General features: G+C 66.0%; 1 protein-coding gene across 2 annotated transcripts; it reads left to right on the top strand.

The window, feature by feature from the left end:
- Positions 1-871: 871 nt before the first annotated feature.
- On the top strand, positions 872-16,203 carry HECTD3 (HECT domain E3 ubiquitin protein ligase 3). Of its 2 annotated transcripts, none has more exons than XM_034779339.1 (21): positions 872-1,246; positions 4,970-5,130; positions 6,045-6,137; positions 6,397-6,532; positions 6,976-7,091; positions 7,526-7,639; positions 8,768-8,850; positions 9,425-9,593; positions 10,195-10,276; positions 10,585-10,767; positions 11,451-11,503; positions 11,805-11,869; positions 12,238-12,341; positions 12,875-12,994; positions 13,578-13,667; positions 14,157-14,363; positions 14,711-14,840; positions 15,077-15,151; positions 15,418-15,499; positions 15,612-15,683; positions 15,975-16,203. In XM_034779339.1, exons 1-21 carry the CDS (start codon positions 926-928, stop codon positions 16,057-16,059), a joined length of 2,541 nt encoding a protein of 846 aa, XP_034635230.1. In that variant the 5' UTR covers positions 872-925; the 3' UTR covers positions 16,060-16,203. The 2 variants fall into 2 exon arrangements, with proteins under 2 accessions (XP_034635230.1, XP_034635231.1); XM_034779340.1 differs by having other exon boundaries at positions 9,428-9,593.
- Positions 16,204-16,864: the final 661 nt, after the last annotated feature.

Here is a 16,864-nt window from a genome sequence, read left to right on the forward strand (position 1 = left end):
CGGGCTGATGGGACGAGGGGTGCCCCTGGCTCTGCCTGCGCGCAAGGCCATCTACCGTAAAGCCAGGTGTAGAGGCGCATTCAGAAAAGGGAAACAGCCCTGGCAGGGGTGATAACCTCCCCTCCCAGTGCGGGGCGGAGAGAAGGGCTGGGGGAGCAGTGAGCGTGTGGGGTCTCAGCCAGGGAGGGGGCACTGAGCCCATAGTGGGTCTGACTGCTTTAGGATTTCCCCCCACCAGGTTGGGGAGGGGGCATTCCCCTCCTCTCCGCGCCCCCCAGGGAAACTCCCCCCCCCCCCCCCGTATAGATAAATCACCCAGCCCAGGGAGCTCCTCGTGGGGGGAAGAAACTCGATCTGTTTAGCCAAACATCTGAGCTTTTCCTTTTCTAAACCAAATCTGCCCCGCCCCCGCCAGGGGATCCTGGGGCTCGCCCCCTACTTGGGGGAAGGCTCGGGCTGGTTCGCTGAAACTCTCCCTGGTTCGCCCCAATTCCAGCCTGAGACCCCCTGAGCTGGGAGTTAAATCCCAACTCGGCAACGCCAGCGACCCCCAGCGCCCCCCCCAACCCGCTAGCCCGGCCCCCAGCGCCCCCAACTCCCCAGCGCCCCCCCCAACCCCCTAGCCCGGCCCCCAGCGCCCCCAACTCCCCAGCGCCCCCTCAACTCCCCAGCCCGGCCCCCAACTCCCCAGCCCGGCCCGTTGCGCGTAATCCGCCCCTATGGACCGTGACTGGCACAGACATTACAGACGATTTGGGGGAACCCGCGAGCTGGGAGCCCCAGACACACATGCTCCCCGCGCAGGCTGCGCTCCCCGCAGGGCGCATGTGGCCGCCCCCAGCGCAGCGGTGACGCGCGGGGCGGGGCGGGGCCGGGCCGGGCTGCGGCAGGAGGGGCCGAGCCGAGCCGGGCCGGGCCGGGCAGGATGAGCTCCCCCGCCGAGACCCCGCACCAGCTGCTGGGCCGGATCCGCTGCCTGGCCGAGTGCGTGGGCTGCTTCGGCCGCGCCCGGCCCCTGCCCGCCGCGCTGTGCTACGTGCCCCGCCGGGTGCGCTACAAGCTGTGCCGGGACCCCGCCGCCGCCGGCTCGGGCCGCTCCCTGCTCAGCGTCAGCGAGAGCCCGGCCCGCGCCCGGGGCTGCAAGAAGCTCGCCAAGGTCGCCATCGAGCTGCGCAAGGGCACGTGCGTGCGGGCCACCGGCGAGGAGTATTGCAACAGCCAGGGGCTGTGGGTGAAGCTGGGCCAGGTACCGGCCGGGCGGGGACAGGGGGGAGCGACGGGCCCGCACCGGGAGAGACGGACAGACACGGGGAGAGACGGGCGGGTACAGAGACGGACAGACACGGGGAGAGACGGGCGGGTACAGAGACGGACAGACACGGGGAGAGACGGGCGGACAGACACGGGGAGAGACAGGCGGGCACAGAGGCGGACAGACACGGGGAGAGACAGGCGGGCACAGAGACGGACAGACACGGGGAGAGACGGGCGGGTACAGAGACGGACAGACACGGGGAGAGACGGGCGGACAGACACTGGGAGAGACAGGCGGGCACAGAGATGGGCAGACACGGGGAGAGACAGGCGGGCACAGAGATGGGCAGACACGGGGAGAGACAGGCGGACAGACACGGGGAGAGACGGGCGGGTACAGAGCTGGACAGACACGGGGAGAGACAGGCTGACAGACACGGGGAGAGACGGGCGGGTACAGAGATGGGCAGACACGGGGAGTGACAGGCGGGTACAGAGCTGGACAGACACGGGGAGAGACGGGCGGGTACAGAGCTGGACAGACACGGGGAGAGACAGGCTGACAGACACGGGGAGAGACGGGCGGGTACAGAGATGGGCAGACACGGGGAGTGACAGGCGGGTACAGAGCTGGACAGACACGGGGAGAGACAGGGGGGGAGACGGGCGGGCACAGAGGGGGAGAGACACGGGGAGAGACAGGCGGACAGACACGGGGAGAGACAGGCGGGCGCAGAGATGGACAGACACGGGGAGAGACAGGCGGGCACAGAGACGGGCAGGTACAGAGATGGATAGACACGGAGAGAGACAGGTGGACACAGAGATGGACAGACACGGAGAGAGACAGGCGGGCACAGAGATGAGAGCAACGAGTGGACAGACACACAGGTGGGAGCTGGACGGACATAGTAAGAGACAGGCGGACAAACACACAGGTAGATGGGAGAGACAGGCGGACACAGATGGACATAGAGACAGGAGGACAGATACAGAGATGGGAGCGACAGGCGGACAGACACACATAGATGGGAGATGGATGGACACCGTGAGAGACAGGCGGACAAACAGGGAGGCAGATGGGAGAGACGAGCGGATATAGATGAACCCGGGGAGAGATGGACAGACACAAGGACTCCCACTGGTCCGTGCGGTATCCATTCTGTGCATTTACACTGCCCACCCCATGGTGTCTAAGCCACTGCCAGCCCCCCAGGCACGGCGCTTTCGGGGCAGGCCGAGGCTGTGTCCAGGGCTCTGAATCTCTACGGTTACCATGTGTAGGGACTGGACGCTGGTGGATGGTTTGGCAGCAGGGTGGGCGCGGAGGGCTGAGGTTTCAGGCCATTGGTTGTAAGGAGTGTTGAGGGGGAGGGGCTCTGCAGTCTTTCCATTGTGGGGCAGGCAGAGGGCAGATGACAAAGCTGGGGTCTGTGCCCCTCAGATCGGGGGCGTTTGGATTTGGGCTTTGTTATTGTTCTCGCCCTGCTGTGCCACCGGCCTCCCCTGGCACCAGCTGTGGGACTTCAGTCCAACAGCCACTTCCTGGTTTGACATGTAGGGCAAAGTCACCTGGCTTTGGAGCTAATTAAAAGGTTAAAGGTCGGGGAACGCTGCCCTGAGACCTCCCTTCCCATGGGCAGCAACTGCCTCAGAGCTGGGCCCAGAGCCAGACCCCGGGGCTGACGGGGTGATTCCCTGGATCCGGATTTCCTGGCCGTGCCTTGGGGGCACAGCCCCAGCCCTGATCTGGACACCCCCAAGCTTAGAACCCCTATCCCAGGCCTGTCTGCCAGCCGGGTGGGTTTGGCCCCATCTCCTTGGTAACAGCCCTGCCCGCCGCGCCCTGCGGCGTTGGCTGTGTGTTTAAAGCGTCGGAGATAGGCGTGGCCTTGCTTTCCCTCGCTCACTGGGCCGAGCTGTTCTCCCACAGGCCTGTGCTCCTGAGGCAGGGAGCGGGCCGGGCTGGTTTTCGGGAACAGCTGTGCTTTTTGGTACCCCTGGACAGCGACGGCCGTGCGCTGCTTTACGGCTCCAAACAGCCCTTTCTCCTTGGCCCTGGCCTACGGGCACGCTGGCGCTGAGCCTGAGGGAGAGTGGCACCAGCTGGCTCTTCCGGAATAACCCCGAGCGTTACGCCCGAGGGACACGGCTCCTCCTTGCACTGGTGTTTTCCCGTAGATGGTGCTTTCCTGCCATCCGGGCCCCCTTGACCCAGCAACGTGACAGAGGGGGACGTCTGCCAATCGGGCGGCAGCGCTCGCTGGCTCCTAGCTACCCTTTGTCCAGGCCACGTTCTCGCCGTGTCCTGTGTGCAAACAGCTCAAATCCAGGGCAGACCCCGATCACGCAGCCTTCGGCCACCAGGTCATGATGCTGTTTGGCTGGGGTTGATTTTCTTGGGCCTCAGCTGGGCCCTAAACAGGCAGGGAGCAGATGCAAGGAAGGGTTTCCCCTCCTCGCTGTCTGCCTGTCTCTGTAGACCCCTCTAACGTCTGCCATCACTTGTGAATCTCCCCCTGGAACACCCGGGGGCCGTGGGCTACCTCCCAGTGTAACGCTCTGGGGCCGTCTCTGCTGCAGACCGCGCCCCGTGGTACCCGCGGCCTTTGCCATGTTAGAGCAGATGAGACCTCTGGGAGAGTGGGGTCTGGGCCCGGGGGGGTGATCGCTGCTCACTATCCCTTGGGAGGGAGGATATTTGTGAGTGTTTCTCCTAACGGCTTTGGTGAATTCCAGGTCCAGGAGATGGTCTCGGAGTTCCTGGCACGGAGTTGATCCACAGTTATAGTTTCCATTATATCCCGATTTTGCCCCATTCTTTAGCAACAATGCACCAGCCTTGGCGTTGGCAGGTAGCTCTGGGGCTGAAGTGGAGCGTTTGTGCGGGAGTTGAAGGGAACCAGACCAGGGGTTCGGGCGTGAGGACATACAGCTGTCAGACACGGCTCCACCAGGCTTCCGGCTTTTTATTTTTATTTCCTGGCTAGCAAAAAAGCCCGAAGGGCGCCTGGCTTGCTGGGGTTCTCAGCAGTGTGTGCATCCAGTGTCCCCCTGCCAAGGGGCAGAGGAGACGATCACAGGGCAACTGTCTCTCCACTGAGGAGGGCCCCCGCAACCACCCTCTGAGCCTGGTTGGGCTCATCCGGTGGCGGGCAGGTGGGGTGGGGACGTTGGTGGGTATCCGGCAGGCTTGGGGGTTGTGGTGGAGGGGAGTCCCCGAACCGTCTAAGGCCTGTGAGCAGCAGGGGGCCGGGGGGTTATTTCACGGGGGCAGAACTGGGGGGGTTGGGGGGGGGGGGGCGCAGTTTGCCAGCCACATGGCTGCTCTAAGTGCCTCCGTGGGAGAAGGGCTCTGCTAGCTGAGGGCTCTTGGCTCAGATCCGGTAGCTGGAAGCTGAAGCCAGGTGAATTCAGACCAGGAAAGGGCTTGTGTTACCGGGCGGATGAACGGTCCAGTGGGACGGCAGACCAAGTGGCGCGGTGGATTCGCCGTCACGGTCGGGAACAGACTGGCTCTGGCTGCCCCAGAAGCGATGGGCTGGGTGCGGGGAGCAAGGGGGTTCTCTGGGTGATGCAGGCGGGCGGACGAGGTGATCGCACGTCCCGGTTGGCCTGGAGATCTCTGACTCGGTGGCCGGCCCGTCGTGGTACAACTGAGCGCCAGCTCCCCGGGGGCGAAGGGCTCCTTGACAGGCCGCGCTTCGCTTTGCAGGAGCAGCTGGAGGAGTATAAGGGCAGCTGTGAGCTGGAGGAAGGCTGGATCCTGGTGTGCAAACATGCCGAGGGAGGGGACCGGCTGGTCCCGGTCGAGTCCACCGACAGAATCCAGAGGCAGCAGCAGCTCTTCGGTGTCGATTATAAACCCGTGATCAGGTCTGGGGACGAGGCTCTGGGGGAGTCGGGCTTGGGCCGGGCGCCGCCAGCTTGTTGGGTCTCCGTGGGGCTGCTTGCGGAGGGCTGGGCAGTGCCATCCTCTAGCGCCCAACTCTCCGGGGAAATAAGGGGCTTGTTATTGCCGGGGGGCCAGAGCTGTGTGCAGGAGGCTCGGGGACCGGGGTTCTGATCCCGGCTCCCCGGGGTCGCGTGTGTCCAATGCAGTGACCGCCTGAACCTGCCCCCCCACCCCCCCTGCCCCGGAGCCCTGTGTGTGGGCAGCACTGCCAGAGGCAGGAATCTCCTTTGCTGGCCTGGCCAGGCCAGGCCAGGCCAGCCGCATCGCTCCTCTCTGGGGCACCGGCATTGGAACAGGCCCCGCGGCAGGGTGTTTGCTGGCCGCCTGCCTGGGCCTGGTGTGGGCTGTGCCCTGCCCAGAGGCGCTAACAGAGCCCGCCGAGCCCCTGCCAGAGCTCCGGTCTCTTGGGGCCCAGGCCTGGGCCCAGCTCTGACCTGCTGACCCAGCCCCAGGAGAAATAACGTTGGCTTTAAAACATCAATCAGTTCCCACTGGGGGCAGCAGTGGGTTTAACCAGAGGTTGATCTTTGCTCTTGGTGGGGAGGGGAGCTGGCTGGCTTCTCTTGGACTTACCCAGCACCCCTCCGGCAGTATCCGAGCTCCTCCCGGCCCCCTCATCCAGCACTATCCGAGCCCCCCTCCCGGCGCCCCCGTCCGGCAGTATCTGAGCCCCCCTCCCGGCCCCCTGTTCTGCAGATGGGGACAGACGCAGAGATTTGTGCACAGAGGGCATGTGGCACAGCAGGAATTTGCCCGGTCCCCGTCCCAGGCTGGTGCCCCAATAACTGGTCGTCTTTCCTCTCCCTTTACCCCGCCATCCTTTGCCTTGTTTCAGGTGGGAGCAAGTGGTGGATCTGACGTACTCCCTGCGGCTCGGCGTGAAACCCAAAACCATGGAGCAGGACGAGGCGGCGGTGCAGAAGCTCCGGTAGCGAGATGTCCCGGGGCGCGGGTTCTGCTGCGTTCCCGGCTCGCCCAGGCTGTCCTGGTTGGGGGGGCCCCCCTGGGATTGGGGTCTGTGCTGCCCCGGGGCTGGGTCCCTCGGACTGAGTGCGCAGCAGAGCTGGGGGAGGGGTGCAGGGACAGCAGCATGGGCTCTGTGGGGCGCCCCATCCAGCTCACCGGGACACGGGGGCTCTGATCAGTCCGACCCGCCCCTGGGCTGTTAACCCCGTGTGTACTGGCAGGTTCGTGCCCCCGACGTGGAGTTACGAGTGTGACGAGGACCTGGTGCATTTCTTGTACGATCACCTGGGGAAGGAGGACGAGAACCTGGGCAGCGTCAAGCAGTATGTGGAGAGCATCGATGTCTCCTCCTACACGGTACGGGGCGGGGCGGGGCCCAGCCGCTCTGCGCTGCGCAGGGACACGGGGGGTCCCGTCTCTCCAGGGCTGCCAGCCAGGCGGGAGACCTGTCCCCTCCAGAGGGGTGAGGATCTGGCTCCAAAGGGAGCTCCCAGAGCGGGGAGGGGGACGGCTGAGTCCCCGACTGGGGGTGGGGAAGCGTTCGGGCCTCCTCCAGCTGCGGGGGGCCCAGATGGGACCCCAAGTCCGAAGGAGGACTCTGCTCTGGGCTCGACTGCTGATCCGGTCTGAGAGTTTAGCATTAGCCCTCGGGCACCGTGCCCACTCCCGCCCAGTGCCTTGGTCGACCCCCACCCTGCACCAGACCCCCTCGCCCCTGTGGTGCCAAATGAGTGCGTGTGAGGAGCAGGATTTGGGCTCCCTCCATCTGACCCCTTCCTCACTCCCCTGCCCCCTTCCAGGAAGACTTCAACGTGTCGTGTCTGACGGACGGCAACGCGGACACCTACTGGGAGAGCGACGGCTCCCAGGGCCAGCACTGGGTGCGGCTCACCATGAAGAAAGGCACCATCGTCAAGTGAGAGCCAGCCGTTTCTCTCTCCGCCCTTGGGGAGCCTGTGGGGGGGCATGTGAGCCCCGGGGGCCCGGTTCATGGGCTGGCCACGGTCAGGCGGGCGGCTCACCCCCATGATCAGCATCACCCAGGTGGGAGCCAACGGGCCCGTACCTGCACCCCTCCACTCTCACCAGGGCGGGAGCTGGTGGGCAGGGAGGTCCCACGGCCACCCCAGGCTGCATCCCACTGGGCTTCGAGAGGACCCCCGGTCTGTGTGAGTCCTGGGCTCCCCGGCTCTGGCCGGGCTGCGGGGCTCGGGGGCTCGTGGGCGGCCGCTGGGCTCGGGGGCTCGGTGCTGGGGAGCCGCTGGGCTCGGGGGCTCGGTGCCGGGGAGCCGCTGGGCTCGGGGCTCGGTGCCAGGGAGCCCAGCTGTCGCTCTGTCCCCTCCCCTCCAGGAAGCTCCTGCTGACGGTGGACACGACGGACGAGAACTTCATGCCCAAGAGGATCGCAGTGTACGGCGGGGAGGGCGACAGTCTGAAGAAGCTGAGTGACGTGGGCATCGATGAGTGAGTGGGGCGGGGAGACGGGATGGGTGCGGGGGCTAGTGGCCTGAGCACAGGCCCGGGGCCCCGGAGTTCTACTGACAGAGACTCCAGCTGGTGCCTGGGGAAAGGAGCTTGTTGCTCTGTGCCTCAGTTTCCCCCTCTGGGCTGTGTCCGTGGTGAGCGTTAATGCCCGAGTGGCATTGAGACGCGTGGCACAGACCCTGGCGAGGGCTCTGCTGTCTCTGCACGCATCGGTTCCGGGAGTGGATTAGACATTGGCGGGTGGCTAATGAAATCCCCAGCCCGATAGCCGTGTCCTGCCTTGGGGCTCTCCTGGCCGGCTGCAGGACTGAACGCTGGGGGACACAGCGCCCCCCGGCTTAGCCTGGCCGTTCAGCCCAGCAACCAGTGACTCCAGCCCGAGGGGTTCGAAGTGGGGGGTGGGGACTGGTCATGTTTCAAATAACAAGTCCCCCACCCCTGCCACCCCACATGTGGTCCAGCTGCCATTCCCCCTAGAAGGTCTGCACGCGAGCCCCAGGTTCCCTCGCCCGGAGCGGTCCCGGTTAGCGGCTGTGGTGCATGGAGGGGGTGTTCTCCGGCAGGACGGGGGGACGGCCCAGTGAGGCAAACCGCAGAGCCATAACGCTGAGCCTGGAGCCGCAGCCTGAGCATCACCTCAGCAATCCGGCTACTCCCCCGGCGAGGGACCGGCCGAGGGCTCCGGCCTGGGGAAACCAGCCATTGCCAGGAGCTCTCTAAGGCTGGGCTGGCTGCTGCCCCCGGCCCGCCTCTCGGACACACCCAGCCTTGCCTCCAGGGCCCGACGCACCGCCCGTCAGGGCCCGTGTGGACTCCCCACCCATCCCTGAGAGTTCGGACGGTAGCGCTGTGCTCTCCGCGCACTTTGCAGATCCAGTGGTGCTAACGTCTCGGCCCCAGGGAACCAAGGCACAGGGAGGCTGAGTGACGTGACCAGGGTCACATGGTCAGTCGGTTGCAGGGCTGGGAGACAAACCCAGGTTCAAACCCAGGTTCTAGCTCCCCTCACCTCTTCTCACTAGGCAGCCCCTCCTCCCTGGCCCTGGGTGAATGGACGCTGGCTGGGGGGCGGGCGGCTCTGAACCCCCCTCTGCACTGTCATTCCAGGAGCTACATCGGGGATGTGTGTGTGCTCGAAGACATGACCACGCACCTGCCCATCATCGAGATCCGCATCGTGGAGTGCAGAGGTGGGCGGGGATAAAAGCCTGCACGACAGGGGCGGGCTGCCTCCCCCTCCGAGATCGGCCTGCTCCCCATTGAGGGCCCCGCCCTGCTCCCCATTGAGGGCCCCGCCCTCTCCTGTCGGGCGCTCCGGATGTGGTCTTTGGAGGACGCTGGTCTCCAGGACTCACTCTCCTTGGCCTTGTTGCTGTGCTGGTGGCCACCTGGCTGCTGGGAAGTGGGCTGAGATCCCCAGGCCATGGACCGCCTCAGGGGGGCGTTGGCCCCACGCCCCCAGCCCGCCCCTGCTGCATGATGCCCCTGGAAGCCGCAGCCCTGGGGCTGCTGAGGTGCCTGTTCATAGAGACGAGCCCGGATCTCGACAGCCCTAGAGTTTGGTGGCTTGGTCCTGTCTCTGGTTCTAAACCTGCCCCGTGCCAGCTGCGGTCTCCTGAGTCCCATTGATGGGGAAATAGCCTCCCAGGGGATGGGGGATGGGCACCCTGGGGTCTGTCTGTCTCTGGTGGCTGCGGCTCCATCGCCCCCACGCTGCGGCCCAGGCGCTCCTGGACCCACCGGATTAGCCACGCTCTTTCTCAGCAGATGATGGGATCGACGTCCGCCTCCGAGGGATCAAGATCAAGTCGTCCCGGCAGCGGGAGCTGGGGCTGAGCGCGGACATGTTCCAGCAGGCCAGCCTGGTGCGCTACCCCCGCCTGGAAGGGACTGACCCCGACCTGCTGTACCGGCGGGCCGTGGTCATTCAGAGGTACTGCCCGGGGACACCAGCAGGAGGTGCTGAGCAGGACGCACCTACAGGGTTTGCTTCCTTCGCCACTGAGAACGCAGCCCGAGCCCGGGGGCAGAACGCAGGGTGACGCACTGATCTGCCCTAGCAACGCTCGCAGCAGGCCCGGGCAGGGATCCCGTATCCAGGGGCATTTGGGGAGGCAGAATGGGGTCTGGCCCGGACGCCAGGGTTCACTCCCCATCTCTTGTGAGATCTCACAGCTTCCTTTCTCCTCACATGTGGTCAGGGTCCTAACCTGATGCTCTTCATCCAAAGGGTGCTGCTTCCAGTAGCACAGCGCCCCCTAGTGCCACACTGGGGCGTCGGGGTCAGCACTGCCTGCGAGGGGAGAGCGCCCCCTACTGAGCCCTCTCCCTGCTGCCTACAGCACAGCGCCCCCTAGTGCCACACTGGGGCGTCGGGGTCAGCCCAGCAACCAGGGGAACAGACCCTGGAGCGCTGCCGACCCCCCTTGGTGCAGGGTCCTGGGGCGTTGTGCCTGCAGCAGCCCCTGGCTGGGGCCGATTCGCGTGGCCCAGGCCTTGCCCTGTGTCTCGAGCGGCCCCCGTTGCTCTCCTAGGTTTATCAAGCTCCTGGACAGCGTCCTGCACCACCTCGTCCCGGCCTGGGACCACACGGTCGGCACCTTCAGCTGGCTCAAGGTGAGTGGCAGCCGGGGCTCCCCTCTCTCCCTGGCGTCTGGGGGGCTGACACCCCCTCTGCGAGGACTCCAGACTGCCCCTGGGCCCGAGAGAGGGAGCTGCAAGGTGGAGGGGGGAGGACAGGTGGGAATGTCGGAGGCGCTGCAGGGATCCAGGGCCCGGTGGGGGAGAAGGCCCAGGCAGGGTGAGCCGGGCAGGCCAGGGGCCAGGTATGCGTTCGGGGGGGAGCATATAGACGGATGGGGGGGGCACTGGGAGGGCACAGGGCGGCAGTCTGTCTAACCCAGGCCCCGCCTCGCCCTCGCCAGCACATCAAGCAGTTCCTGCTGCTGTCCAAGCGGCGCACGGCGCTGATCGCCCAGTGTCTCAAGGACTCGGAGACCAGCAAGCCCAACTTCATGCCGCGGCTCTACATCAACCGGCGCCTGGCCATGGAGCACCGCGACAACCCCGCCCTGGACCCCAGCTGCAAGAATGCCGTCTTCACCCAGGTACCGCGCCCGCCGGCCTCCTTCCAGGGCTGGGAGAGTCCGTGACGCTGGCCCTGCGCCCACGCCCGGCGAAGTTGGGATTACTGGGGAGAGGGGCAAGGCATAGGGGCAGCGTGGCGGGTGGAGGGCATGAAGCCGGGGTGGGGGGCGGAGAGACACAGAAAGGACGGGAGTGGGAGGAACCATGGGAGTAGGAGGGGCTAAAGGCACATGGGGTACGGGGTGGGGCTTGGCCTTGGAGACCTAAGGGGCAGGCAGCCCATGGAGGCAGAGACACGCTGCTGTCTGTCTGTCCCTCTGGCGCGAGCGGGATCTGTCCATCTGGCTGCGGTTCCCTTTGCTGCATCTGCTTGGCTTTCTCGGCACTGTCACCTCTCACGCCCATGGCACAACACGCCCCTCGGAGCTTCCTGCCTCCCCCTCGGCCCGCCCTGCTGCTGGGGATGCTGGAGGGAAGAAGGGATCCGCTCGGTGAGGCGCTAGCCTGGAACATGGGAGATCTGGGATTGGTTCCCTGCTCTGCCACTGACTTCCTGCATGACCACGGGCAAGTCACTTAGCCTTCCCGTGTCTCCATCCCTGTCTGCCCTGGGGATAGCAGCGCTGCTCTGCCTCCCGGGTACCAGTGCCGGGGCCCTGCGGCTGGCTGGCGGCTGAGTCTCGTTCGTGTCTGCCTGCTCTAGGTGCATGAGGGCCTTAAACCTTCCGACAAGTACGAGAAGCCCCTGGATTACAGGTATGGGGGGCCTTGCCGGCTGGTGGGGCTGAGGGGCCATGGCTGCGTGCCCCCGGGGGGAGGGGATGCGAGTCCCATTCCTGGGGCAAGGGCCAATGTCCCAAAGCCACTGGGCCCCATCTCAGCGGAGAGGCGAGGAGCCAACGGCCCCCCAGGGCTGAGCTCCTGCCCCCCGAGGCGGGGCATGGGGCACCCGTCCTGGGGGCTGCCGTGGCCCTGGGGGACCTGGCTGGCCCCTCTTGTGGGCTCCGAATTCCCAGGAGCGACCTGCTGTCTGAGCTGCCGCCTTGGCTCCCCGCAGGTGGCCGCTGCGCTACGACCAGTGGTGGGAGTGTAAGTTCATCGCCGAGGGCATCATCGATCAAGGTACGTCCCCGGGCCTGAGCCCCTCCCCGCCAGGCGCTCCGGGGCAGCTGGGGAGGGTGGCGCTGTCCAGTTACCCTGCAGCCTTCGGCCCCGGCCACGGCCTCGCTGCAGCTCAGCCGGGCTCTCGTCAGAACCAGGGCACCTGTCCTGTGTGCAGTGGGGGGGAGGGGCAGGGTTACAAGCTGCCCCCACTCAGTGCCCCCCCAGGATCAGGATGGGGCAGGGCAAGGGGCCGGGGTGGGGGATCGCTTCTCGTAGGGCGCTTTAAAGGCAGCGGGCAGAGCTGCTGAGGCCGTTCGGTGCGGGGGAGCACAGCCTGCGGCCGGGGCTCGTGGCGCTAAGGGGGGGACGGTGTCTCCGGGCTGCAGGAGGCGGGTTCCGGGACAGCCTGGCTGACATGTCTGAGGAGCTGTGTCCCAGCTCGGCAGAGAGCCCCGTGCCGCTGCCTTTCTTCGTCCGCACGTCCAACCAGGTACCGAGGGGCTGGGGGCCGGGCCGGTCCTGCCCCGGACTGGCAGCGGGAGTCCCCCCCAGTCCTGTCGCCGGGGGGAGGGGCAGCTTTGCTCCCTGGCTCGGGGGAGCAGGAGCAGGCAGGCCCTGGCGGTTGAGAGAAGCGCCCTCCATTTGGGGCGTGTGGCTGGGACGCTCAATTTTGCTGGGGGCCTTAACAGTGTTATGGGGTATGTCCCCCACTGGCCCAGGCACTGTGCCCTCTTCCTTCCTGGGCTGCCCATCTGGCCCTGGCTGAGTCCCCAAACTGCCCTTCCCATGTGGGTGCCACTGCCTGGCTTCCCAGCCTACACCGGAGTCACCAGGGTCCATGGAGTCTGCTGCGGGGGGGGACGTGTCACACAGCAGGGAGGGGTCCCCTCTGCAGCCTGTCAGCCCTGGTCCTTCCGGCAGCCAGCGGGGGACGCTGGGGAGCGTGGCCTGCCCTTGTCGTGACCTGGGTCAGGGCGCTGGGCCATCCCCAGTTCCTGGTGCCTGAGCACGTCTCTGTTGCAGGGTAATGGCACCGGGGAGGCCAGGGACATGTACGTCCCGAACCCGTCCTGCAAGGAGTTTGCCAAGTACGAGTGGATCGGGCAGATCATGGGCGCGGCTCTGAGGGGCAAGGAGTTCCTGGTGAGTCCTGCGGGGCGGGGCCCTCGCTGCAGGCCCGGCCTTTCCCCCTCTCGGCATGGTGCTCGGGACCTGCCCCAGCCCTGCTCCCCCAACCCCCATCCCTTGGCCTGAGCCGAGCAGAGCCCGGGGGTCCCCAGCACCATAGAGGGGCCCTGGTAAATCCCTGATCACCCCCGTGCGGTCTGCGTCCCCAGGACACCCGGGGCGGGGGGACGCTGCTAGAGACAGCCGGGAGCTTGGGCGAACCGAGGCATTGCAGTGCTAATTCAGCAGTAAATAGAAACTGGGGCAGCGTCCGCCGGCTCCTCCCCTGCTCGGCTGTGCCCTGGCGTTCGTGGGGCTACTGGTCAGAGCCTGGGAGCGGCAGCCCCGAACCCTCGGTAGGTCCGTGTGTCCCTCCGTCCAAGGGGGGCCCTAAATCTCCCTCCTTGGGCAAGTGTCGTGGGGGGTGGGACTAGCTGGGAGGCGTCGCTGATGATTGGGCAGCGCTGCTGCCACGTCTGCCTTTCTGGGGCGCCGGGGTGCAGCTGGTGCGGTGTCCCTGTGCCCGGGATCCCAGCCACGCGTCTCCTCCCCGCTGCAGGTCCTGGCTCTGCCTGGCTTCGTGTGGAAACAGCTGACCGGGGAGGAGGTCAGCTGGAGCAAGGACTTCCCCGCCGTGGACTCCGTGCTGGTGAGCAGAAGCGGGTGAGGGTGGTGGGGGGGAGGCGGGCAACTCAGGCACGGTGCAGGCGGCACTCGGTGACTGGGGGCTGGTTGTGTTTGACCGTCCTGTGGTGGGGCTAAAGAAACAGGAGCTCAGATCCCCCCCCAGGCTCTGTAGTGCAGCTCCAGCCCCCTCATCTCAATACACAGGTGCAGCCTTGGAAACTACAGGTCCCAGCATGCAATGCTCCAGCTTGGCACAAGTGGCCAGTACAGCCTGTGGACGCTGCTGGTCCCAGCATGCAATGCTCCAGCTTGGGCCAAGGGGACGGTGCAGCCCATGGAGATGACCAGTCCCAGCATGCTTAGCTCTCCCGTGCTGCAGGCAGTTGGGCCATGCTTTGGCCCCCCTGGCATAGCCCCGATGCTCTCCGGGGCAGGGTGGGGCTGGGGCTGGGGTCGGCCCAGGAGGTCCGTGGTGTTGCTCTCCAGCAAGTGCTCTTGCCCGGCCGCCCAGGTGAAGCTCCTGGAGGTGATGGAGGTGATGGACAAGGAGACCTTCGAGTTCAAGTTCGGGCAGGAGCTGACCTACACCACGGTGCTCAGCGACCAGTGCATGGTGGAGCTGATCCCCAACGGCGGCAGCACCGTGGTGCGCTACGAGGACCGCAAGGAATTCATCCGCCTGGTGCAGAAGGCCAGGCTGGAGGAGAGCAAGGAGCAGGTAAGGCTGGCTGGGGTCGCAGGGGGACCCAGCCCCAAGAGCACATTCCTTCCTGTCCCCCGCCACCAAGGGGTGACTTGTGCCCTGAAGCATGGGGGTTCTGTCCGTTAATGTGTATCCCAGCGAGCATCGCGGGCTGGTCTCGTTGGCTGTGCTAAGAGCCAGCCCTTTGTGGAGTCCTGCTGAGCACCTGGCTCTCCTGTGTCTGTGACAGGTGAGTCCCTTCGTCTCCCAGGGCTCCATTCCCCTCTAACCTCGCGGCCGGAGCGCTCGCTGCACCGTCTCGTCGATGGGACGTAGCGCTACCAGCCCCGGCTCTAACCCCGTCCGCTCTGCCTCCCCTGCAGATCGCTGCCATGCAGGCCGGGCTGCTCAAGGTGGTGCCCCAGGCCGTCCTCGACCTGCTCACCTGGCAGGAGCTGGAGAAGAAGGTGTGCGGGGACCCCGAGGTGACGGTGGATGCCCTGAAGAAGCTCAGTACGTGCAAGGGCTGCTGGGAAACCGTCTGCGGGACCCAGGTGCTGGCTGCGACCTGGCACCCGCCATGTGCCCTGGTGTCTGAGCCCCGGCGCGGTTTGTAAATGCACAGCGCCGTGCGCCCCAGATCTGCGCGCTCATGTGGTGGGGGCACGGAGAGGGGGTCTCGCCCCCGGGGGAGCAGCCCTGAGCTGGCCGCTGTGTTTCTAACCAGTTCTGTCTGTGCCTCCCCCCAGCTCGGTTTGAGGATTTTGAGCCGTCGGACACCAGGGTCCAGTACTTCTGGGAGGCACTCGGCAACTTCACCAACGGTGAGCGGCCAGCGCGGCCCAGCCCTGACTCCTACCGGATCCCAGAGGCTCTGGGACTCTCACCCGCCCGTTTGATTCACTCGGCCTCGGTCTGGGGCCCTTCCCTCAGCCGTCGGCAGCAATTCCCAGCTCCCCTTTGGAGGCGCGAGGCTGAGTCCCCCCAGAACTGCTGACAGACTAGCCGGGCACAGGGCTCGGGCACCTTGGCTAGCCCAGCAGGCTCCCTCCGAGCCCGGGAGCGGCTGACATCTGTTCTCTTCCCACAGAGGATCGCAGCCGCTTCCTGAGGTTTGTCACTGGCCGGAGCCGCCTCCCGGCTCGGATCTACATCTACCCGGACAAGCTGGGGTGAGTGTCCCGCACTGGAATGCCAGGGAGGGACCTGCCGGGGTGCTGGCGTCACTGTCCCAAGGGCTCTCTCCCCTGGTCGGGTCTGACCTGCTTGTCCTCTCTCCTCCAGCTCTGAGACGACGGACGCGCTGCCCGAATCCTCCACCTGCTCCAGCTCCCTCTACCTCCCCAACTACGCCACGTGAGTCGCACCGCAAACAGCCGCTTTGGCCAGCCGCCCCCATGTTTCGGAGCCCTGATCCCAGGGGGGAGGTGTCGTGTCAGCTGGTCTCGGGGCTGACGGATGAGCCCGGGAGTCACGCAAGCTGGGTTCCATTCCCGGCTCTGCCGCTTGCTCCGTGCCTCAGTTTCCCCGTGAGGCTGAGGAGGTTACCCTCCTGTGGGGAGATCCTGAGCCTTAAGCCATGGCTTGGACAGTGCCTGGCTGGCCCCGGCGTCCCGCAGGGCAGTGACAGCGGCTCTTCTTTTCCAGTGCCAAGGTGTGTGAGGAGAAGCTGCGCTACGCGGCCTACAACTGCGTGGCCATTGACACGGACATGAGCCCATGGGAGGAGTGACACCGCCGCCGTGGGGCCGAGCTGTCCCCTTACCCCTCCCCCTGCCCCAGTCACGACTGGCCCCCTTCCATCACTCCTGAGAAACGTGTATTCAATAAACACCCAGGTCTAGGCTTGGCTCCCCAGGGCGCGGGCCAGAACCAGCGTGGGTCTCTGGGTCCTTGGCTTTCAAAGCGGCAGAGCCAGACCTGAGCAGGAGCCCGAGGCAATGCAAGAATGGAGCCTGGCCCGGCTAACGGCGGCTAGCTGGGAGCCCCTGGAGATGTGCTGCTAGCTTAGCCCTTTCGCTCGCAAGCACTCGCAGGACCAGTCGCTCCACCTACCCCTGCAATGCAGCCACCTCTGGGGTGGAGCCCGGCAGCTCTCTCACAGCTACCCAGCACCGCCGCTGCCCGCTTTAGGACAGGAAGTGAAGGAGTGTCTGCCGCGGAACCGAAATGACAGGAGGATCCAGGCAGGGTCAAAGTGCCAAAATCCAGTCATTTTCCCCCCCACCCAGCCCCCCCGGCTCAGCGAGAACAGCGGGTGATTGGACTCAGCGGATGGGCTGCCCTGGAGTCTGCGCGGCCCGTTTGTTTCCCAGGCCGCGTCCTACTGCAGCTCATGGTGGGGTGAAGATCGCCCCCGAGGGTCACTGGCCCCGCACCCCAGCTCAGCTGGGGCATGTTATTTTATGTACCCCACAGCACGGAGTCATGGGGTGCAGTTCCCATGGAGGGCGGCTCTCTCCTCACCCTCCTCCTCCATGGGGCCCCTAGGCCTCCTAACACCCCCCCGTCCTACCCCCTCCCCAGTTTAACAGCCT

This window comes from Trachemys scripta, chromosome 8 (assembly GCF_013100865.1).
Source record: "Trachemys scripta elegans isolate TJP31775 chromosome 8, CAS_Tse_1.0, whole genome shotgun sequence".
NCBI classification, from domain to species: domain Eukaryota; kingdom Metazoa; phylum Chordata; order Testudines; family Emydidae; genus Trachemys; species Trachemys scripta.